The following is a 24,816-nucleotide window of genomic DNA, read 5'->3' as shown; positions in this document are numbered from 1 at the left end:
AGTTTCCTTTGGAAGACAGACACCTGTGTTTCTTCCAGTTTTATTTTATGCTAGAATGTCCACTTCCTTGAGCTTTTTCATGTCTTTCTTTTCAATCACCACGGTGGTTCTGGCATCTCTGCTTCATCTGATATGGGGCCAGAACCTTTTGTTAGAACAGCTTTATTGAGATATAAATCACACATCTCATTCAACCATTGGAAAGAATTGATTACAACATATTAATAGAGAGGCGTGACCATAGCCACAATGAATTTTGGAACGTTTTTATCCCCTAAACCATATTTCCATCTCTCACAAGTGGTGATCTCCACGCCATCCCATAGCAACCTGTCTCCACAGCGTAGACAGTGATATATGTATTTTCAGAAAAGAAGATCCTATACTTATGAGTCTCCTATTCCAACCTGCTGTGACTCTACATTAGATAATGTGGTATAAACCATGAGTCTCCCCCAGAGCCAGCACTAGGGTCACTAGATCTAAGGGCAGAAAGAGGGAGTGGCTGCAGAGAATACAGTATTCCAGCAAGAATTAAGTGAAGTTGGGAAACTTTTGGGTCCCTTCTCTTTGTTAATTCTAGAATCTATTTCCTTAAAAAAGAAGGGAGAAAGATGAAAGAAGAATCAGGCCACAGCTGGACAATGCTGAGAGTTCCTCTCTTGATACCACTGAGATCCTGTGTGCAGGATCTCCTTGGAATTATGGGGACAGTGACAGGCAAAAATGTATCCTCTTGGTGTGAGAGATGGCAGAAACCCAGAGCAGAATGAGTCTAGAACTCTACACATGAAAAAGAACATCAAAATTATAAAAACCCCAAATAGGCAAAATATGAACACATGGTACAAAGACAGAGGCTGAGGGCTGGACTCTGCCCTGAGGCTAGGCTGACACGCTCACAAGAAGCCCTCGCTGTCAATGTCCTCGAAACAGGACAAGGCACAGGTGACTCGGAGTCCTTGTGATCACAGGTCCTGGTGGGACCAGGTTCTACAGAAATTACAGGGACACAAGAACAGAGAAGATGACCCATCCAAGTAGTAACCACTTCATAGCCCACAAGGAACTGAGCACTCTATGGGCACAGTCCCTGTTCACACTCACTCCTCATAACCTTCTGAACCCCCTGCAACAGGCTCAGTACAACAAACACACAGGTTCTGGAAGTTTCTCAGTGCTCCATTTATTTCCACTCTCAAACTTTAGGAATCCTCACCTTTACTATCTCCTCAAGCCTCATGGTACCAATTATAAAAGAAAAATTCATACCCAGATTTATTTTCATTAGGAGAATAAAACATTATTACAAAGTACAACACAAAGTTAAGACAGGGATGGAGACGGCCCAGCCCTGCTTCTGCTGGAAAAGGAAAGTCAACCAGGGAACAGAACACAGGTCAGGGTGGGGAGAGGGTGGGAGGGAGGGGTGTGGGGGGCAGGGGTGGGCCAGTCTCCCCACCTCCTCACATTATGCTAATAGAAGCACAGACACATTCAGGTGCGGCTGCAGAAACAGGAGTCAGGGGATCTGAAGTCACATAGTGGGTCGTGAACAAATGTTGCATCACTCAGTCCCTCACAAGGTAGCTGTCTCACACTGTCAAAGAAGAGAATCATGAACAGATTCAGGTCAGTCATGGAAGTGCTGACATTCTCAACAGCCCCCTACATGATCAAAATGTCCCACTCAGAGAATCCCCACACCCAGGGCATCCCCTCTGCCCCAACCCCTCTCCCAATCTAGCCCCTCCAGGGTCTCACCTCTGGGATGCGTGAGTGAAACCTCAGAGCCCTGGGCACTGTCACTGCCTCGGGGAGAACAAAATCAGGACAGGAGAGAAACACAGAGAAATACAGGAGAGAAACTAGAGACGGAACCCATGGCCTCCAGGCTCCGCCACCATAAGGGTCTCAGGAACCACACTCACTTCACACTTACTTGCAGCCTGAGCAAATCTCCCTCCGTTTTCACCTGTTAGAAGAAGACATTTTATGAGAGGCCATGGAGAAGACTGAGTCATGAGAGGAACCCTTTGTCCTGGACCACAGAGAAATTTTTAGAACTTTCAGAACTTGCAGACGAAAAATCTGGGCCAGGAAAAGGAAGAAGTAGGAAGGACATGTGGGGGGACTGGACCAGCTGCCTTCTTGAAGTCTGTCTTCAATGGGGGTCTATCGCTCTGACCTTTGACTGCTGGGAATCTGATCCTCAACTGGAATTATCAAGGTGAGATATTTGTCTCTCATTTTTACAGGTGCTTTAAAAGTCTTAGCACTCAGCTCCAGACTGGCAAGCATGTGTGTGTGAATAGTATCTCCCAAAAACAAGATAGCCAAACTTCTACCTGGGCTTGAAACCCCAGTGAGACAAGAAAACTCACATCCCCTCCCCCCTTCCCTACCTGAGCGCCTCTTCCCCCAGATCACAGCTCCCGCCACCACAGCTGCAGCGACGACAAAAAGAACCAGGCCAACAATTCTGCCCATGATGGGGACGGTGGGCTGAGGCATCAGCTCTGCAAAGAGAATGGAAGGTGCCCTGACCTAAGGTATGAGTCCTGGCCTTGCTGAAGGTCTCCAGAAGGGCTTCTGCTTTACCTGAGAAGAAGCTCCACCCCCCCGTGTCCCTCCTCACCCCATCTCAAGGTGAGGGGCTCCTCAAGCCCCTCATGCTCCACATGGCACGTGTATCTCTGCTCCTCTCCAGGAGGCACCACCAGGGCTGCCCACTTCTGGAAGGTCCCGTCCCCTGCAGGCCTGGTCTCCACGAGCTCCGTGTCCTGCGCCTGGTCCTCCCCATCGCGCTGCCAGGTAAGTGAGATCTCCGCAGGGTAGAAGCCCAGGGCCCAGCACCTCAGGGTGGCCTTATGGTCAGAGATGGGGTGGTGGGTCACATGTGTCCTCGGAGGGTCTGAGGAAGAAGAATTAGAAACTTCTCACTCTGGATTACCTCCATGGGCCGCTGACGCAGCATCAGGTGACCATCCTGAGACTGGACAGGATGATGGGTTTGAAAAGAAGCACAAACCCGGGACACCAGCCTGCACCTGGATGTCTGGGAGTATCTCCTAGTCCTCGGAATGTTTAAGAATCAGAATGAAACAAGACAGGGCGCTCCAGGTCTGAAAGGGGGGAATACATAGTCATGTTTATTGTGGAAGAGGATGAATGACTCAGAAAAGCTGGAGTCAGGATCCAAACACGGTGTCGGCTGAGAACAGGCCTGAGAGAAGGTCCTGGTTCACAAGATGGCGGCCGGGGTCAAAGGGCACCTCGGGTCAGTTATTTCAGGGACGGTCTCCCCCTCTTTATCCCAAAAGAGACTGGATTCCTTAATTGTCCTTTAGAGAAGTCGGGTTATTGGCGAGACACCATGTTGTACAAAATATGGGGACCTGGGCGGACCACTCCCTCTGCAGGAGGAAGCCGGGGCGGTTTCCCGCATGGTCCCTCCTCCTCTCCTCGTGGGATCCGAGCTGCAGCCCGCGGGGAGGCCGTGGAGGCCCCGCGGCCCCTCGTACCTGCGCGCTGCAGCGTCTCCTTCCCTTTCTCCAGGTATCTGCCGAGCGACTCCACACAGGTGCCCTCCAGGTAGTTCCTCTCCTGCTCCGCCGCATCACCGGCCGCCTCCCACTTGCGCAGGGTGATCTGAGCCGCCGCGTCCGCCGCGGTCCAGGAGCGCAGGTCCTCGTTCAGGGCGATGTAATCCTTGCCGTCGTAGGAGAACTGCCTGTACCCGCGGAGGAGACGTCCGTCCGGCCCCACGTCGCAGCCGTACATGCTCTGGACGGTGTGAGACCCTGACCCCGCCCCGCCCCCCACAGTGATTAAACCTAAACTGAAAATGAAACAGGGTCAAAGTCCCGCCGGCTCTTCCCGGGTAGAGGGCCGGGCAGGCCCCGCAATGTCGGGGTGACCCTCGGACCCGGAGACTCGGGGGACCCCCGGCCCGTCCCTGAGGAGGCGGGTCGTGAGCTGGACCCGGGCTCGCGTCGCTCACCGGCCTCGCTCTGGTTGTAGCAGCCGCGCAGGGTGTTCAGGCTCCCTCGGTACCACTGTGCGGTGTCCTTGTAGATCCGCGTATTGCGATTCCAATACCTTGGCCCCTCCTGCTCCACCCACCGCGCTCGCGGCTCCTCCCTCGGATTCGGGGCGTCGCTGTCGAACCGCACGAACTGCGTGTCGTCCACGTAGCCGACGGAGATGAAGCGGGGCTCCCCGCGGCCGGGCCGGGACACGGCGGTCTCGAAATACCTCAGAGAGTGGGAGCCTGGGGGCGGGGAGAGGGTGAGACCCGGCCCGACCCTCCTAACCCTTCGGGTCCGGGGTCGGAAGTGACGGGGCCCGGAGGACGGGGGAGCTCGTGAGACGGAAAAGGGGCGGCGGGTGGAGAAGAGTCGGGATCGGGTGGGAGAGAAGAGGGGGCGGGAAGCAAGGGAGCGAGGAGCCGGGACCCGGGTGGGGTGAGGGGTCTGGGCGAGGGGCGGCGACGTCTCTCCTTCCCTGGGGTCCTGCCCTCCAGTCCCTGGGCGGGCCCTCGCTCCTCCCCCGCAGAGGCCGTTCCCTCCTACCCCGCACTCACCCGCCCAGGTCTCGTTCAGGGCCAGGGTCCCCGAGAGCAGCAAGAGGAGGCTTCCGGGCGTCGTGACCCGCCTGCTCGGAGTCATAATGGAAGCTCAGCTTAAGCGGGTCTTTGCGGATTTCATAACCGGGAACCGCGGTGACGTGATTGGCTTCTCTAGAAACCGGACACTCAGTGGGAGTGAGAAGCGGGGCCGCGTCACGAGTATCCAGGCAGGAGGGCCCGACACAGGTTGTGAGAGAGAAACTGAAACCCGGAGAGATGGGGAACCCCCAGTACCGAGCGTCCCCGCCCGAGACCCCGCCCTCGGTGAGATCCCGAGAGCCACGCCCTCCCAGGGACCTGGGATTTCGCCCTGATCCCTTCCCTCCAGCACGGAGAGCTCTTTATCACAGTCTCTCTAGGTCCTGGCCCAGGGCTGTGTAAGTTTCCTGTTTATAGAACATTTTGGTCAGAATACTTAACACAGTCTTACAAATGAGTGAGGAGCCAAGGATAATTTTGTGTATGTGACTACAATTATCGGTATTTTTCATAGTAGGAATAACAGTTCAAATTTTTTTATGAGCTTACTGAGAATAATATTAATACCCCATGCATTTAATATAAAAATAATTTCCCAAAATAAACACGGTAGTGAGAAGAGTGGAACTTTTTACATTTTTACATTTTTGCAAGTCTCTTTCTAGTCTCTCTCATTAGAAGGCCACTGGATTTTCATGTTTGCTGCTGCAATTAATCAGTTATTTTGATTGAAGTCTCACACATATGTAGGAGTAGTATTTTAAGTAACTATTTCAAATAATTGAGGATGGTTCTCTTTAATACTAAACTAAAACTACACAAGTGGTAGTTTGTCAAAGGTTGTAAAGTAGACCTGAAACAGTATCAGTGAATATTTCTTATTCTGTTACATTAAAATTCACAGGCCTATTTTGCCCACTGAGTGCCTCTTGTACTAATGGAGGATTTAAAAAAATACATTGTTTCATGAAGTTATACAGATCTTCCAGTGTCATTCATTCTTTCACGTAAAAATAGTATTCCATAAAAAAGAGCATAGTTCAGCTCACACAAATTCTTTCACATGGGACACAGTACTTTGAAATGTAGCAGAAGTGCTTTATGTGTATGTCCATCATAGAAGATATTTTTAAAATGTGATTTAAGGATGATGACTTAGGAATGATAATTTTAATGCCTCAACCAGCACATTTAAAAGCAAACCTGTTTTTTTTTTCCTACAAGTAACTTGTGAAAATACTGTTGCAGTTTGCTTCCATAATCTCCATTATTTCTAAGCTGTACCTCAAAGCAGATGTCAACATAGTGAAAAGGCAGATAGTATCTTAGTAATGCTATGAAAATAGTTTTGACTGGGCATCTGACTGAATCTCACCCATAGGGAGGGCAGACTAGAGCGAGGATACAGCTGTACCTGGACAGAAGCAGTGATCGCTGTATTAACACAGGGAGAGGTTTGGTGCACTGTGAGGGACACAGTGCCGCCTTGTTTGGTCTGTGCTTAGACAGAATGATGTGGTCTCGTTTTTTCTCCCTGTATCATGGTCTCAGGTGTCCCTGCCTGATGTTGAAGTTCTGTGAGATGACTTATGTCCACAGCAGAATAACACGGCCGAATGGGGAGCATCAGCCCCGCTTCTGACAACACTGAGGTCAGTGTAAATGTTAGACCGGTTCCTGTGGTCGGAGGCTGCTTTGTCCTTCTTGAATGCAGTAGTTTAAAACGACTACATTCAAAAAAAAAAAAAAAAAAGAAAAAGAAAAAAAGAATATTAGATAAGAATTTGGAAAGGAAGAAATGCAAACATTAAACAAATATATTAGTATTAAATAAGTGTAAACAAAAATGAAAATGTGGAATAAGAAATAGGAATGAATTAAAATCTATCAAGTTTGCAAAGATTAAAGTGAATGAGGGGAGGGTTGACAGGAAATGAGGTAGAACAGACTGTCATAAAGACTGATGGGATTGAAAACTCATACAGAAATCTTAAAGGTCACGTTTGCAAAATGTCACAATATTTTCAATATGTTTACGTTGAAACAGAGACATTTCTCTTTTAGAAATTTATCCTAAGAAGATAATCACACATGTTCTCAAAAACAGATGTTCAAGAATGTATCTTGAATTGTGGTTTATAGAAGCAAAGAATGGAAAAAAGTCTAAATAATACAATCACTGTAATGATGGTCACTGTGAATAGAGGAGCATTGACTGTGTCTCAGGCAGTCATTCCATGTGACTTACATACAGGGTCAAATTTATTTATCAAAGCAAATCCATAAGGCACCCAGCCTGTGATCCCTCTGTGCAGACAGGGAAAGGAGACTCAGAGAAGTTCAGGAACATCTATTTCGAGGCCACCTTGCATCAGGAGACACCAGAGGAGAGCAACAGTTAGGCCCCTGGTGACGGGAGACAGGCTCTGCTGTGCAGGAGAGGGACAGAAATGACCGAGACAGATGCACATCACGGCTGTGCTAAGTGCCGTGAGGAAGAGCTCATGATGCCATGAGAGCAGATAACAGGAGTCCCGACAGGTCCCCTGCCGCTGTTATCAATGATGTCTGAAAGATGGAAAAGATAAATGGAATATGAAACAAAACCAGAATTCTATACAATTATATTCAATCATAGAATGAAAAAGATCTCTTGGGAATTAAAAATATGATCATAGAAATGAATACTTCCATAGATGAATTGGAAGATTACAGTCATGCTCCCAGTAAGTAGATGGAAAAGGAATGGCAAGGAGGAGAGAGGACCTGTAAGTCAATTAGTCTGTCAATCAAGAAATTCCAACAGGTTACAATTCAAGTTTCAAACATAATGGATAGTAGGAAATGATTAAAAAGTCAAGAAAACTTCTCAGAGTTTACAGACAAAAATTTACATCTTGAATGGCCTACACAAATTCTTAGTGCACTAGATGAAAACAGACCCACACCAGGGCCCATCACAGTGAAATATGAGAAAGAGGCTGGAAAAGAAAAGACCTTGAAAACTTCAAAATGCAACAAACATAGGCCTGGAGATTAGAAGACATTGAGCAATGCCTTCTGAATTCTGAGGAAAAAATAAGTGATTCCAGCACAGAGTTGTATATCTAGTCAAGATATATGTCCTAGGGTAGCCTGAGACCCTTCAGAGTTACAGTGCTTCATTTTCCATGTTCCCTTTCTCAGGATACTGTTAGTCAAAGTGGGGGAAATGATGAAGAAAATCAACAGTGGGGAAGACATAGGATCCAGGCCCCTCGGGAGCCAAACAAGGGGGAGAGAGGGCTGCCTGGGAGGAGGTGAAGGAGACCAGAGATGTCAGCCCTGCCCCAGGTGTGCAGGGACCCCGTCCACATGAGGCAGGACTGAGGGCTGTGGGACAGGTCTGTGCAGAGAGATGAAGTTAGTGGAATATGAGATGTGCTCAAAGATGTTCATGAAGACTAGACTCTAGGGAGAGTTTGGGAATGGTTGAAAATGAGTACAACAAAAGGATAATTAATTCCAGGGAAGTTAAAAAATTCATTCAAGAAAATAAAAGTAGTCATAGTCTACTAAATGCTCATTTGTGACTGTCAATTCAATCATCATAATAAGGCAAATATTGCACATTGAGCTAATGAAAATTTAAATATTAATAAATTTATAATAAATTATAATTATATTGGGAGGACAAGGGTGTGTGAAAGAAGAACCAATTAACTCAAGGTGATAAGTAAAACTGAAAACAAAGGAGTATTATAAGGAGCATGCTGTCTAGAGGCATTGAAGTAACTATTAGAGAGTCATCTACAAGAACTAAAACAGCTCATCTGTGAGATTCAAGAGCTGGGGGGATATGGAAGATCGGGGACGACTGTCCTGATATCAAGTCTTGTAAAATATTTTATTTTTAAAAGCTATGTGCAAATATCCATTAGCTAAAAATGAAAAGATAACTCGGTAGGTGTCAGAATGGACTCGGGAATTGTTCTGTAAGAAGAGTCATGGACATGGGGCAGTAGTTGCGAGGAAACTGGACACAGAGTGGTGGGTTTTTATGGGAGGATTTTGTTTGATTTATTTAGTTTTGTTAGATTTTGTGTGTGTGTGTGTGTGTGTGTGTGTGTGTGTGTCGGGGGGGAGGATTATAGCATGTTTATAGGCAAGAACAAATGAGGCAGCAGAGAATGGGAAGCTGATAATACAGGGGAGGGAGGAGCCACATCCTGTGACCTCCCTGAGGGGCAGCCTTAGACAGGAGGAACCATCCATCATCACTCGTGGGAAGGTGAGGATACAGTTGCAGATGCAGGAGTGTGGGAAGATGATGATGTCATTCTCACTTGAGTCCTCTGTTATTTTCTGAGTGAAAACAGAAGCTCACCATTAAGAATAAGGAATGGGGAAGGAATGGAGGGGATTGAGGAGGGAGCAGGAAGTGAGAGACAGCCCACTTAGGAGGTGGGAGAGTGAGCTGATTCAGGAAATGGCATCTGAGAGTGCAGAGTGGGGGCCACTGAGGTCTGTGCTCATCAGTTTAGAGAGAGAAAATTCCAGCACTTGGTCAGCAGCAGGAGGATGTATAAAAAAGTAAAAGAAAATGTAACAAAATATTTCCAGAGGATTGTAGTTCTTTTTACTTTGTCATTGATCACTTTCAACACATTATAACTTGTTTTACATTGAATATACATTATACAATATATGATACATTACAAGTACATTATAATCAGAATTTTAAAAGGTTTTATTGAAAAATTTTTAAGGGACAGCAGATTGATAGAAAAAGTCAAGAGCATGGGGTGCAGAGCTGGATGTGCTGGGTTCTGGGCAGTGAACTCATGGAGCATTTTCTCCTTTTCTCAGGACCATGTTCTCTGGGGAGACCAAGCAGAATCTTTCCCTTCTTTCTTGGGTGTGGCCCTTTATGAGTATCTTGTCACCTTTTTTGATGTGTTTAAGATAGTTTTGGTATTTCACATGTCTATTTAAGCTATTGTCAATGCATACAATCCAGCCCATCTTTTCCAGTAATGGAATTTCTGTGGCAGAAGAGCTCAGTCAGAAGTGATGGGTCTGGAGGAGAGGATCAGAATGTGCGTCCTGACACGTGAGCTGCTGATGATCTGTCAAGTGCTTCACAAGTGTAAGGATATTAATATCGTCTTTTGAAAGCATTATTTATGAGCAGACAAGAGAATTGAAAAGATACTTAAGAATATACAAAAATGAGGGACTGTCACAACCACAGAGCCTGAAGGAGACTTGATTTGAACTTACTATAATAGGGTGTCTTTGATGGGACCCTGGATCAGAAATAAAGAAAAACTAATGAAATCCAAATAAATATTGGACTTTATTAATAATGTATCAGTAGTGCTTCATTAGCTGTGACAAATACATGATCATTGTATGAGATGTTCCCACTGGGAAACTGAGTGTGAGATATAAAGTAACTCTAGACTAACTTTGCTACTTTTTTGTAAATTACAAACTGCAGTATAATTTAAAAAAAATTTAGTCTCCTCCAAAGAGGAGCAGGGAGTGGAAGAAACAATACAGATGCTGAGATTTCCAGGGTGTTTTCATCAAGGAGTGGAAAGTGTGTTGTGGAGAGAGAGGATGGGAACCTCAGACACAGGGCAAGGATGCAGGGCTCTCCTCTCCTCCACTCCCTGCCCTACCCCCAAACCTGACCCCAGAGCTACTCAGAAAGCATTCTTATCTGTTCTTTGCTGTTCAGCCTTCAGGTCAGCCATCTCCCTGTAACTCAGACCACAGCCCCTCCTGTCCCCAGGCTGTGCTGAATAGCCGCGCACAGGGCAGCAGCGCCCTCATGTGGTCACAAGGGTAATGACAGGAGACCTGAGCTCGTCTTTGACCTCCTTACCAGGGACCTGACCAGGGTCTCCTTGGGCTCCCAGCAGTGGGACAGGGCTGTGCATTCAAGGGGGTGTCCCATCCAGTGTCAAGTTTAGAGTCTGAGTTGTATCCCAAACTACAGGCTTACATAGATTTTTCTCCCCATTGAATTACCAAGGACTTTGACCTCAGGGAGGAGCAGATCTTGAGAACCATAAAAGTTGGTTCCCAGGTCAATTGTGGACCCCACACACATACTGGATGCCCTCACTCTCCTGGGATAGTACCTTGAGCCACAAGTCCCTGTCACCTGTTTCCATTGCTGCTAACAAGGATGTAGGCTCTTGCACCAGAGAATCAACTCTGGAACCTCCATCCCTAGGATGCTGTGGAGGAGGGGAGGGGGAGGAGATCCCTAGGGTAACGGGGCCCCTTGAGAAGTGAGGAGAAGGAAGAAATCATGACAGTAGGGGACGGAGGCCAACAGGACTGGAGAAGGAAGAAGCAGAGAAGAGAGGGGCGGGGGGAGGGGCCAGCTCAGTGGCCACGTATGCAGGGGGGATGGGGTCTGTGTGGGGAGAGGCACAGGGGCTCCTGGGCTGGGTGCTGGGAGAGGCTCTTGTTTTCACCCTGATGGTTATTACACAGGTGTTAGCTCTGTATTTCGACAGTAAACTCTACTTAAGTTTTAGGTATTTTCTGTCCTTACAGGTATGCTGCGACTCAAATATATATGGAGGAAAGGGAAAAGAAAAAAGGAGAGAAGGGAGGTGATGAAAGGGATTCCTCTCTTGCAGAGAAATACCCCTTCTCCCAGTACCCATCCACCCTCTGCACACAGGATGCTGGGTGAGCCTGTCCTCAGCTCACAACCTGGGCTACTTGGACACCGTCTCTTTATCTGCTATGACAGTGGGGACCACTGTGCCAAAAAGACTGGCCCGGGGGCTTTGAAAAAAGGCCTGCCCAGCTGGTGGCCATGGAGGTCATTCCTGGAGAGCAGAGGACAGGATGTGGGGTGGAGCCTGGAGACCTCAGTGGCTACAAAGAGATCAGCCAGGAGTTTGGGCCCAGGTGTTCCCCGAACATTTCCCTGAGAACAAGGAAACCACCTGCCCCTCTCCTCACAAGACCTACTGGACCCACAGGTCTCAACATGGCTTCCAAGGAGACCAAGCATAGACTCTCCTGTGCAGGCATCAAACTTTCCACCCTTTGAAACTTTGAGGGCCCCCTCTTCTCCTCCTCAGTCTTGAAAGCCCAGGACCCCGGTGTCCTGCCTGTTCTTCCCTTTTGTGAACCTAACAGACAGGGACCTGCTGTCTGGATCCTTCAGGCTTTTCTCCAGTCATCTCCAGACCCTGAGGTTAAATGTCCTGTAGTCCTGGACCCAAAGCTAATTTCTGGGTCTACCTGATGACTCAGGGTTTGGGTCGTGGGTCAGGGGAGTCTCCCCAGGGCAGGTTAGGGTCATTTCCAGCTGAGCAGAATTAAGTATTTTGGATGAAGGACTGGGACCTGGAGGAGATACATCACCCTCAGGAGGAGTGAAAAGCTGCCTCAGTGTCTTCCCTTCCATCCACAACCAATAAACAAACAACACAACAAAGGTGACCGCCCAACACACTAGAACTCTGGAGAATCCCACACAATGGACATATAGAGGTGGGTGGACTGGAACCCATGCAGAAGCAGAACCCAGGGAAGAACAGAGGCAGAGCCTCCGATCCTGGTCGCCAGCTGTGGCCACTGAGCTGGAAGCCCCAGGACATCCAGTGTAGCAGGGAGGTGACTCACAGGAATCCAGTCTTCCAGTCGAATTAATGCCCAGGGCCCCAGGTATAACTAGGCAGCCAAAGGAATGGGTTCTGGGACCCCAACCCACCAGCCACTGGGCCACCCATGACTTTGGCCCCCCTCAACCCCCCACTCACGGTAGCAGAGCCTGAGAGCCTTACAACACAGGACATGTCAGAGGAGCTCCCCTAGCTCCCCCTCTCCCCTGTTTCCCCCCTCTGATTCAGGGGATACTGGACCCGAAGGCAGAGCTCATTATCCCCGTTCACCAAGCAGCGATGCCAGCGACACTGGCAGCATCAAGGCACCAAAGTACCTGGAGGCTCGGGAAGCAATAAGGAGGGCGGGGCGACACCCCTGCCAGAGGTGAGGGATGGAAAGTGCCAACTCTCCCAAGTAGGGACAGAGGGAAGAGAACAGGTGCTCTATCGCCACCTCCAGGAAGACAAAAAAAAAGCCTCTACTGTCTCATCGGTTGAATTGTTAAATTCAAGCTGAAAAGTGCTCCCTGCCTCCAATGAGTTGGCAGAGGAACCACGCATCCAGCACGAGGAGAACCACAGTAACATGTATCACAAAAAATAAACAACAGCCCTCCACAACCAAACTTCCAGTCATGGAGTATTCTGATATAAATGACGTAGAATTCAAAATTGCTGTCATGAAGAAACTCAGCAAGCTACAAGAAAACTCAGAAAGGCAGAATAATGAGCTCGGGAATGAGATGAAAACAGAAAGAATACTTCACCAAAGAGGCTGAAACTCTTAAAAAAAAACTGTGTAGATTTCAGTGTAAATCTGGCACGCTTTGTTTGAATTGATACCTAATTATTTTATTCTGATGATATTATAAATGGAATTTAAAATAATTCATTTTCCTAATTTCACGTTACTGGTACATAGAAACACAGCTGACTTGGACCCTGAAGTCTTCCTAAGTTCAACTATCACTTCTAGAAGACTTCTTTGCCCAAGGAATTTATGTACAGGATCATGTCAGCTGCAAATGCATATCTACACTTTATTTCTTTTTAAATGAATTGTATCCTTTTATTTCTTTTCTCCTTGCATTCCTGCTCTGGCTAGGACCTCTAGTACAAATAGAAATGTACCAGAGGTGTAATAGAAATGGTGAGAGTTGACATCCTCGCCTTCTTCCTTGCCTTGAGTAGAAAGTGTTCAGTCTTCCACCATCAAGTATGTTGTCAGCAGTAGGTCTTTCACAGATGCCCTTTATCAAATGAAAGACGTGGCCTTTTATTCCTAGTTTGCTGAGAGATTTTATCATGAATGAGTGTTGAATTTTTAAATGCTTTTTCTCCATAGAGATGACCCGATGGTTATTGTTCTTTATTCCATTAATACGACACATTACATGGATGTATTTATACTCATCCAAACAAGCCTCCTGAGATAAAACGTACTTGGTCATACTTGGTTGGATTCGATTTGCTGATGTTTTCTTGTTTCATGAATGACACTGGTCTACAGTGACCTTTTGACATCCTTTTCTGGTTTTTGTATTAGTGTTAAAACTAGCCTAATAAAATAATTTGGAAAGTGTTTCTTCTTGTGTTTCTTCCAGGAGTTTATGTAGTGCTGCTATTAATACCTAAGTGTTGGATAGCATTCACAAATGAAGCCATCTGAGCCTAGCATTTTCTTTGTGGAGTATTTCTCATGATAAATTTAATTTCTTTAATTCCTATAGGATTATTTAGATTTCCTGTTTCTTCTTAACTTAGCTCAGTAAGTGGCTCTTTAATGAACTTCATTTACTTCATACCAGTCATCAAATTTATTTGCTTAAGTTGTTTGTAATAGTCTCTTATTATCTTTTAATGTCACAAATTTCCCCCAACTCTGCTTTTGAAGCCTCCCGCATGTTTTAATTTCATTGTCATTGAGTTAAAAAGAATTCTAATTTTTTGTCTGATTTTCTCTTTAAGCCATGATGATCCATGGATTCGATGTGGGTTGGTTAAATTTCTAAATATTTGGGGATTTTCCAGATATGCACTTTTAATTTAATATAACTGTGGTCAGAGAATATACTTTGTATTCAATTCCTTTAAACTGCCTGAGACTTGATTAGAGCCATAATGTAGTTTATTTTTGTTAATATTCCAGGTGCACTTGAAAAAGAAAGTCTATTCTCTTCTTTTAGGATGTGATACATGTCAAGTAGATCAAGTTTGCTTAGGATCTGGTTTAAATTCTCTATATCCTTACTTGTTTCTTGTTGACTGGTTCTATTATTGAGCTAGGACAATTGATTTATGAATATAATTGATTTCTAAAGGTAATTGATATATAAATATTAGAGAAATAAATCTATTTCTTTACCAGTTCTGCTACTCCATGCTTCTTCTATTTTGGAGCTCTGTAATTAAGCATTTATACATTTATTACTTTAGTCTTGTCATACAGACCTCTTATCATTATAAAAAGTCTTTGGTCAAAGGTTTATTTTAGTGAGCCTGATGAAGGAATTTGAAAATGATACCAAAAAGTGGAAAGATACCCCATGTTCTTGTAATGGAAGAATTCATTTTGTTAAAATGTCCATGCTACCCAGAGCAACTGACAGATTTAATGCAATCTCGGTCAAAACACCCATGACGTTTTTCACAGAATTAGAACACATGGTCCTAAAATTTATATGAAACCACAAAAGACCCCAGATTTGCCAAGCAATCTTGAGCAAAAAAACAAAGCTGAAGATTTCCTGCTCCCTGACTTCAGACTCTACTACAAAGTTACAGTAATCAAAACAGCATGGTTCTGGCACAAAAACAGACACATGGATCTACGGAACAGAATAGAAAGCAGAATAGAAACAGAAATAAACCAGTGCACCTATGGTCAATAATCTATGACAAAGGAGGCAAGAATATACAATGGAGAAAGGACAGTCTCTTCAGCAAGTGGTGTTGAGAAAGCTGGACAGCCACATGTAAAACAATGAAATTGGAACATTCTCTCACACCATATACAGAAATAAACTGGAAATGGTTTAAAGACCTAAATATAAGACCTTAAACCATAAAAATCCCAGATGGGAACACAGGCAGAACACTCTTTGGCATAGATTGTAGCAATATTTTTTGGATCTGTCTCCTAAAGCAAAAGGAATAAAAGCAAAGATAAACAAATGGGACCTGATTAAACTTAAAAGCTTGTGCACAGCTTTTAAGGAAATCACTGACAAAACAAAAAGACAGCCTACTGAATGGGAGAAGATATTTGCAAATAATACGACTGACAAGGGTTTAATATCGAAAATATATAAACAGGTCCTATAACTCAGTTTAAAAAAACGCCCAAACAACCCAATGAAAAAAAAAATGGCAGGAAGATGTGACTAGACATTTTCCCAACGAAACATAGGGATGGCTAACGGACACATGAAAAGATGCTCATCATGGCTAATAATGGGAGACACGCGAATCAAAAACACAATGAGGGATCATTTCACACCTGTCAGAATGGCTATTATCCAAAAGTATACAAATAATAGATGCTGGAGAGGCTGTGGAGAAAAGGAAACCCTCCCACGCTGCTGGTGGGAAGGTATATTGGTACACACACTATGTAAAACAATATGAAGTCTCATCAAAAAACTGAAACTAAAACTATCATAATGATCCAGCAATTCCACTCCTAGGTATATATCCAGAAAAAAACAAAAACACTAATTTGAAAAGCTATGTGCACCCCAATATTCATAGCAGCCCTATTTGTAATAGCTTAGATATGGAACAAGCCAAGAGGTCATCAACAGATGAATGGATAAAGAAGTGGTATGTACAGACAATAGACTATCACACAGCCAAGAATGAAATTTTGCCATTTGCAGCATCATGGATGGATCCAGAGAAACTATACTTAGTGAAGTAAGTCAGTTAGAGGAAAACAAATGCCGTATGATATCACTTATACGTGGAATCTAAAAAAGCATACAAATGAATGTGTATAGCAAAACAGAAACAGACTCAGTGATATAGAAAACAAACGAGTGGTTACCTGTGGGGAGAATGAAGTGCGGAGGGGCAAGTTAGGGGCATGTGATTAAGAGATACAACCTCCTATGTATAAAATAGATGAGCAACACGGATATATTGTATAGGGCAGGGAATCAGAGCCATTATCTTGTAATGGTCTCTAATGGAGCATAATCTGTAAAAACACTGAATCACTATGCTGTGCACTTGAACCTGGTATAATAAACTAAATCAACTGCACTTCAATTAAAAATAAAATAATTTTAAAAGAATACAAAAGCCTATAATCATCAGTTATATGGAAAATGGAAACGATGTGCTGCATACACTTTACCTACATACAATATTCATGCAGTCATGAGTCAACACTTCTGTATTTCCACGGATCCAGATTATCCTGACAGGTGAATGATCAATTAGATAGTGAAACCATAGAGATCTAAGGGGCCTCATAGAGAAGGAGAGAGTGAAATGGAATGAGGGAGGGAGTGAAATAAAGAAGTGATTAGGAACAGAACAAGGGTCCTGTGAGACTAGAGTGTATTGAAGTGGGTTTTGGGGAACATTAAGTAGAGTTTTTCAGCAAATGTCCTCTGATGACCTGCCTCACTCTAACCACGTGTCTGATAAAGAACACCTCCCTCTCCCATCTCATTGTCCTATTCACTCCAGGACTGATGGCCTCTTCCTGAGAGAATAAAGTCACATTTGCTGATGGAATCATGACTCCCATCCAGGCACAGCTGGGTCTGTGTGGAGCTGGGAGTCGGGCTGCAGAGGGAACAGCAGTGGTTGCAGAGGAAGGAGAAGTCAGGGGCTGATCGTGAAGAAAGTGTGAGGAAATAGGGCCTGTACAAGTCACAGCTAATACCTTCTTGGTTTTCCAGGCGATTCAGGCAGCAGGAGGTTAGGAATTGAGCTTTATTGTCAGAAGAAAAGCTTAAGGCCCATTTGTGCAGGGTTTCAAATAGGGATCACAAGAAGAAATAAAAACTGATTAAGGTTTATTGTTCTTAAAGAAAATAGCTTTTGCCTACTTTTTTTTTTTTAATTAATGTGGTAGACATGGTTTGTTTTCATCTAAGCAGGACAGAGCCCTCAGTCCTCCAGGGAGCACACATTCAGCTCCACTGAGGGTCAGTTGAGACCGTCCATCTCCTGAGCAGCTCCACCCCCGCCCCCGGCCACCGCTGATGAGACTATGAAGGGTGTCACCATGAGTGTTCTTGGCATGTGTTGGTTCTCCCCTTTCTAGACTCACAGTGAAACTGACTTCTTGGTCCTAGTGTCATGTGTGTGGCAGGTGGGAGTTCAGGTCAGGACTGTCCAGTGAGTTGTCAGCAGGGGTGACAGGGATTCCTTCTGCACGGGGTTAACTGCAGATGCAGCCACCGCTCTCTCCCCTCTGGCACAGCCAGTACCCGTGTTGAGGTGGAGGCTGTCCTGTGACTCCAATGAGCAGAGCCCCTCTCACCACCCACCACAGACAAGGAGCACTGGAAGGAAAGAAATCTTTTTCTTTAAGCCACCGGCAGAGGGGTGCTGTTTGTTACTGCAGCATAACCGAGTCCATCCCGATACACTGAGACACTAGGGTTTGAATCTGACCTCAGCTTCTAGCCCTAAAGCTTGCTGCTAGCTGACGCTTCAGCCAGCCCCTCAGCGGTACCCAGTACAGCTAAGCCAGGGTTCAGGCCACTGACTCAAATTCATTCCTTGGATTTTCTATTTCAGGATGAGGGAGAGTAAGTCTCAGACTTTCTTTGTTGGCAGGGTGAGAGATATGACCCTAGACATGGCTGAGGATACAGTTTGTACAGGTCACTGGTCTGAAAAGTGAGTCAGTCAGAGCAAAGAGGAAATAAGAGGGAGGTGGGAGTGTTAGTTGCAGTCGAGCCCCTGGTGCTACTTGTACCTGAGACTCCCTGGTCCCCTGCTTTCCTTTAGTCTGCTCAAGAAGACAAGGACTCTTCCTTTGACAAACCTAAGTTGAATTCGGGCCATTTTGAGCCAAAATGTAAGTGATGAATACAGCAAAATTCCCTTTTCTAGAAATAACAGTGTTCTTATTTGCCCAAACTGTAGAGCCCACATCAAGTAAAAGCCCTGTTTAACAAGAGCATTTTTGGTTTTACAACTCTGTGTCCAATCATGTTTCCTTCAACCCCGGAAACCCGGAGGGGATCCTGGAGGGGCTGCGAGATCTCAAGCAACCCCGAGGCTGCTGTGTCTGCAGGTGGAGAAGCTGCGATGCCTCTGCTGCCGGAGACGTTTAGAGACAGTGAGCAGTCACAGCAATTTTAACGAGTAGAACCCAGGCTTGAAAGAGCAGCTCTTGGTGCATTTAGAACTGTGTCTAGAACACAGCAGTTTACTCGTCTGTACTAGTGAGTGAGGCAGTAGGAGAGCAAGCCACCCCAGAGTTTGCACCTGGTTCAGACAAGACAGTGACGGGCCGACTTACTTTGTGAGGCCGAGTGTCTCCCTCCACCTGCAGCCCCGAGAGGCACTTGTGCTCTGTGAGATCTTGGCAAACCACACACAGGAATAGCTGTTCCTCCTGGAAAGTGAGAAAGATGCTTTTCCTGTGCTGCTCACAGAACCAGACTTCCTGTGCTGGAGTCTCACCCCTGGGCTCCAGTGTTAGGAGGCTGGGGACCAAACTGGCCGGAATCCAGTTGGGCCCGAGGTCCCCTTTTGAGATGGTTGCTTTCAGAAGGGACAGCACAGGGCTTCTTCAGGGAACCTGAAAGTGATGTGGCACCTGGTGACGCAGGCCTGGCAGGAGCTGTGGCCACAGAAGAGACTCACAGGGTCCGGCGCGTGCTCCAGGCAGACCCTGCAGGTCACCTCTCCCAGGAGGTCCCCCGCGGTGGGCCCGCTTGCCGTGACCGCCGTCCACGGTGTGCTCAGCATTTCCTTCTCAACCGTGACTCTGGCAGGAGGAGGAAGCGGTGAGGAATGTGAACAGGACCTGAGGGGGGAAGAGGAGGAGTTCGTGATGGAGAGGGGTCATCTCGGCCACTGGTGCGGGGCCTCCCCAGGAGCATCCTCACTGGTCCCCACACATACTTCTCATCCTCTCCAGTCTCTTCTCCACTTGCAGACAGAGGGATCTCTTTGAGAATGGAAGCTCACCTGTGCTGCTCTGTTTCCAAGACCAAGAAAGGAGGGCTCCCAGGGCCTGGCCTCTCTCCTCAGCCTCCCCTCTGTGTCCCATCTTGTTCCCCTCCCGCCACCAGAGCAAACAGGGTTTAGCATCAGCTGTGTGTCCGGCACTGTTCTGAGCACCTCACAGGTGTCAGCTCAGCCAGTCCTCACCTCGTCCCTAAATCCTCACCCATTTTACAGATGAGGAAAGTGAAGGGCACTGGGGTCAGTCACCTGCCGGGGTCACACAGCTAAGTGGGTGGGACAGGAGATGCCGGGTCCAGGCTGTCTAGGTGGAGCCCGCACCCTTCAGCACCATGTCCGGCTGCCTCCAGCCTCCCTGGACCTGGTCAGTCCCACGAACCCCCCACACTGTCCAATATACATACAGGACTTCTCATCAGTGGTTTCCCTCCATATAGACCACACCTGCCCTGTCATCTCCTGTTCATCTTCAGGGCTCAGTTCCAATGTCACCTCCTCAGGGAGGATGTCCTGAGCTGCTCTCAACTAGGGTGGGAGCCCTTGCTCTACACTCCAGATGCCTGTCTTTCAGCAGGACTCTTTAGCGTCTAAACACACAGGGCATATTTGACTTGCTCATTTATGCCTCCCCCATGCCTGGCAGATATCATGTGCTACATGAATATCATTTGAGTTAAAAAATTAACACATCAGAGGAGGCCAAGATGGCAGAGTAGAAGGATGCTTGTAGCTCACCCTCTCCCACAGTTACACCAAGATTCACATCCTCAGACCCACTCAGCCAACCAGAGCACCTGCAGAACTCCGACAGAACATCGTCCTCTTCAAAAGATAGAGACACCAAAAATCTGGTAGGAGAAAAGGGAAAAAGAAATAAGAAAAGGCAAAACAGAGCAGGCCAGGTCCCACGGGGAGGGAGCAGCAAAAGAGGACTGGAGCTCCTTCGCTGGGTCTCCCCCTCCCCAACTGAGAGGCCAGCGGGAGGGAGGGGGAGCCTCCGAGGCTCAGATCTGCCCTGAGTACCCCTTGACTGACAGAACTGAGTTAAACGGGCACAGAGGGTCCCTGCGACACCCAGCCCAAGATGCAGGCTGGCAGCTGGGGGCAGGGCCAGGCTACCCAAGCCAGGCGGAGGAAGGGGGCGGCTGCACGGAGGCAGCCCTGGGGGACTGCAGGGGGCTGTGCGCCGTGGCTGTGGGTGCACAGGGCAGAACAACCTGGGCCCTCCATAAAACAACACGGCTGATGTGCCCTGGGGGGAAGGGTGCATACCCCCATCTCTGAAAACCCTTTCAGGTGAAGAGAGGCGGGGCTCAGGCACAGCTGCCATGTCCTCCGGCGCTGAGCATCCAGGCGGGGGTGGGGGCGAAACCTGCATCCGCACGGAAGGGCTTAGCAGCCTCAAGGGCCGGGCGGAGACGTGTCTACAGCCCGAGGCAGGTAGGATCCTTCCATCCTGGTCCCTCAGAGAACTTGCTCCAACAAGACAAACAAGGAGCTGGGTTTTGGCCCAGAGCAGAGACAGGGCTGTTTCTCGGTCTTCCCTGAGCCCGCCTGCCGAGCGCCAACCCGACGCGGAGCGCACAGCGACAGAGCAGCGGAGCAACTGGCACCGGGAGAGAGCAGGCGGCCCCCTGCCTTTTGGGCAGGAATGCAGCCCTGACCTTGATGCTGGGAGAGGGCGCGATCTGCTCCTACCCGGCAAGTCTGCAACATCTGACTGCTGCATCGGGAGGGGCAGTGACCCGCCTCGCCCACAGCAAAGGAGAGCTGCACCTGATCTAGTGTTGGGAGGGGGTGATCTGCTTGCCAACAGGCACTGGGAGCAGCACAGAAGAGGGCGCCAACTGAGGGCCTCTGGAAACAGCAAGCTGAGCTTCCAAAACAGGACCAAGACACAAAGACTTCACATTAAAAGCACACAGACTCCAGGAGAACACTGACACCCCCCCCTTTTTTTAAAATCTGTTTTTACCTGTTCTATGTTCTATTACCCTTTTAATTTTTACTTCTTAAACAATTATATATACACCCAGTTTTAATCCCTTTTAAATTTTTAAAAAATATTTTTATTATTATTATTTTTAAAAATCTACACCATTTCATTTTTATTTCTCTTGGTTTTGACGGCCTGTTATTGATTATACACAGGTTTCAAATACATCTTTTCCCCTTTTTTAAAGGTTTTTAAAGGATGTCTCAACCTGATTGCTATTCTGCTTCAACTTGCTCTTCTATTATTCATTATACACCATTTTGAAACCTTTTTTCTCCCTTCTTTTAAAATTCTCTCTCTCTTTTTTTTCTCTAAGTTTTATTCCTACATAGGCATTACGTAGGTAAACTCCTTTAGGACCACAATAGATAACTGATACTCCATAAACCACAGTGCCAGAGAGGTATGAGCAAGATGAAGAAGCAGAGAAACCATTCCCAATTAAAAGAACAAGACAAATCCCCTGAAAGAACGATCAATGAAATAGACATTGATAGCCTACTAGATCAAGATTTCAAAAAAGGAGTGATCAAAGTACTGAAGGAACTAAAAGAGATGGTGTTTAGAGATATAATATATGTCAAAAATGAAATTGAAGCTATAAAGAAGAGCCAAGTAGAATTGGTAAACTCATTGGCTGAGATGAGGAATGATGTAAAGGCTGTGCAAAGCAGACTAGATAATGCAGAGGAACGAATTAGTGACCTAGAAGACAGGACAACAGAAAGCACCCAGTCAGAACAGCTACAAGATAAACAAATAAAAACAAATGAAAATAGCATAAGGGACCTATGGGATAATATAAAGCATGTCAATCTTCACATAATAGGGGTCCCAAAGGGGATGAAAGATCAAAGGGGATTGAAAAGGTTTTTGAAGAAATCATGACTGAAAACTTCCCAAACTTAAAGAAGGAATCAGATATCCAAGTACAGGAAGCTCAGAGGGTCCCAAACAGGAAGAACCCAAACAGACCCAAACCAAGACATATCATAATCAAGATGGCCAGAGTCAAGGATAAAGGAATGATCCTAAAGGCAGCAAGAGAAAAGCAAAGAGTGAGTTACAAGGGAACCCCCATAAGGCTCTCAGCTGATTTCTCTACACAAACACTACAGGCCAGAAGGGAGTGGCAAGATATATTCAAAGTCCTGAATGAAAAAAGGTGCAGCCTAGGATACTTTATCCAGCAAGGCTAACCTTTAAGATAGAAGGAGGCATAAAGAATTTCACAGACAAGAAAAAACTACTAGAGTTTAAAAACACTAATAATCCCATGCTAAAAGAAATATTGAAAGGTCTACTCTAAATAGAAAAGCAGCAGGATGCTACAGAAATGAGAAACTCACAACTGAAAAGGTGATAACTCATGAATTACAAATAAAAAACCCCAAAATTATAAAAGAAGACATCAAAATCATTGAGAGTGGGAGAGGGAGGCAGGAAAATATACAATTTTTTTTTCTTTCTTCTTTAAATTTATTGTTCTTGGTAGGATGGGTTTGAGATCATGTTACTATCAGTTTAATAAAAACAGTTATAGTAATGGGGTAATAGACTTACAAAAAAGGGTAACCACAAGCCAAAAACTTACAAGGGAGTCACAAAAACTAAATAAAATCCATGATAATACAAAGGAAAATTACCAAACCACAAAAGGAAGAAGAAAGGAACAAAGAGGAAATATCAAATCAACTGCAAAGATAAGTTCAAAATGGCAATAAACACACATCTATCATTAATTACTGTAAATGTTAATGGACTAAATGCTCCAGTCAAAAGACAAAGAGTGGCAGACTGGATAATAAAGCAAGAACCTTCAATATGCTGCATACAAGAGACCCACTTTAGGGAGAAGGACACATATAGATTGAGAGTGAAAGGATGGAAAAGGATATTCCATGCAAACGGAAGAGCCAAAAAAGCAGGTGTTGCAGTACTGATTTCAGACAAAATAGACTTTAAAACAAAGGCCATAAAGAAAGATAAAGAAGGACACTTTATAATGATTAAAGGAGTGATACAAGATGAGGATATTATACTCGTTAATATATATGCACCCAATATAGGACCACCTAAGTACATAAAACAATTACTAACAGAGATAAAGGGGGATATTGATGGGAATACAATTATAGTTGGAGATTTTAACACTGCATTAACATCACTAGACAGATCTTCCAGACATAAAATAAATAAGGCAACAGAGAAATTAAATAACACAATAGAAAAATTAGATTTGGTGGATATTTTCAGAGCATTACACCACCCAAAAATAGGATATACATTCTTTTCAAGTGCACATGGAACATTTTCCAGGATTGATCATGTACTTGGGCACAAAAGAAACCTCAGCAATTTTAAGAAGATAGAAATTATCTCAAGTATCTTTACTGACCACAATGCCATGAAACTAGAAATCAACAACAGAGAAACAAAGGAGAAAAAAAAAGAAAGCATAGAGATTAAACAATATGCTATTAAAAAACCAATGGGTCAATGAGGAAATCAAAGCTGAAATTAAAAAATACCTTGAGACAAATCAAAATGAAAGCACAACCACCCAAAATTTATGGGACACAGCAAAGGCAGTGCTAAGAGGTAAGTTTATAGCGATACAGGCCTTCCTCAAAAAAGAACAATCTCAAATAAACAATTTAACCCACCAGCTGAGAGACGTAGAAAAAGAAGAACAAAAAACCCCAAAAGGCAACAGAAGGAAGGAAATTATAAAGATTAGGGAGGAAATAAATAAAATAGAGATTAAAAAAAAAAAAATAGAAAAAATCAACCAAACCAAAAGCTGGTTTTTTGAAAAAGTAAGTAAAATTGACAAACCTCTGGCCGAACTCACAAGAAGAAAAAAGAGAGAGCACAAATTAGCAAAATAAGAAAGGAAAATGGAGAAATTACAACAAATAAAATAGAAATACAGAATATCATACGAGAATATTATGAAAAACTATATGGAACCAAACTGGATAATCTAGAAGAGATGGACAAGTTTCTGGAAACATACTGTCCACCAAGACTGAATCAAGAAGAAACTGACCACTTGAACAAACTGATCACTAGAAATGAAATCAAAATAGCAATAAGAAACATCCCTACAAATAAAAGTCCAGGACCAGACGGCTTCACTGCGGAATCCTATCAAACATACGAAGAACTCATACCAGTCCTTCTCAAACTCTTCCAGAAGATTGAAAAGGAGGGAATACTCCCAAACTCATTCTATGAAGCCACCATCACCCTGATACCAAAAGCAGGCAAAGACACTACAAAAAAAGAGAATTATAGGCCAATATCACTGATGAACATAGATGCCAAAATCCTCACCAAAATATTAGCAAATAGAATTCAACAACACTTAAAAAAGATTATACATCATGACCAAGTGGGGTTCATCCCAGGGACATAAGGGTGGTTCA

The 24,816-nt window shown here is 45.3% G+C and overlaps 1 protein-coding gene across 3 annotated transcripts; it reads right to left on the bottom strand.

Moving 5' to 3' along the window:
• Nucleotides 1-1,161: 1,161 nt before the first annotated feature.
• Nucleotides 1,162-4,741, bottom strand: LOC116147755 (BOLA class I histocompatibility antigen, alpha chain BL3-7). 3 transcript variants are annotated; one of them, XM_064476274.1, is made up of 8 exons: nucleotides 4,586-4,741; nucleotides 4,004-4,273; nucleotides 3,525-3,803; nucleotides 2,639-2,914; nucleotides 2,406-2,519; nucleotides 1,943-1,975; nucleotides 1,765-1,868; nucleotides 1,162-1,600 (listed from the first exon to the last, which is right to left on the bottom strand). In XM_064476274.1, the coding sequence occupies exons 1-8, from the start codon at nucleotides 4,668-4,670 to the stop codon at nucleotides 1,580-1,582; spliced, it is 1,182 nt and encodes a 393-aa protein (XP_064332344.1). In that variant the 5' UTR covers nucleotides 4,671-4,741; the 3' UTR covers nucleotides 1,162-1,579. The 3 variants fall into 3 exon arrangements, with proteins under 3 accessions (XP_064332344.1, XP_064332346.1, XP_064332345.1); XM_064476276.1 differs by having other exon boundaries at nucleotides 1,765-1,812; XM_064476275.1 differs by lacking the exon at nucleotides 1,162-1,600 and having other exon boundaries at nucleotides 1,676-1,812.
• Nucleotides 4,742-24,816: the final 20,075 nt, after the last annotated feature.

This window comes from Camelus dromedarius, chromosome 19 (genome assembly GCF_036321535.1).
Source record: "Camelus dromedarius isolate mCamDro1 chromosome 19, mCamDro1.pat, whole genome shotgun sequence".
Lineage (NCBI taxonomy): Eukaryota > Metazoa > Chordata > Mammalia > Artiodactyla > Camelidae > Camelus > Camelus dromedarius.
The sequence above is the reverse complement of the archived record's forward strand: the minus strand, read 5'-3'. Positions and strand labels throughout refer to the sequence as shown.

Coding starts and splice junctions, on each gene's coding strand:
- LOC116147755 (XM_064476274.1), bottom strand. CDS start 4,670: ATGACTCCGAGCAGGCGGGTCACGACGCCCGGAAGCCTCCTCTTGCTG. Junction 2,520..2,638: donor GCCCCTCACCTTGAGATGGG/GTGAGGAGGGAC, acceptor TTCTCTTTGCAG/AGCTGATGCCTCAGCCCACC. Junction 1,869..1,942: donor GAGATTTGCTCAGGCTGCAA/GTAAGTGTGAAG, acceptor TTCCGTCTCTAG/TTTCTCTCCTGTATTTCTCT.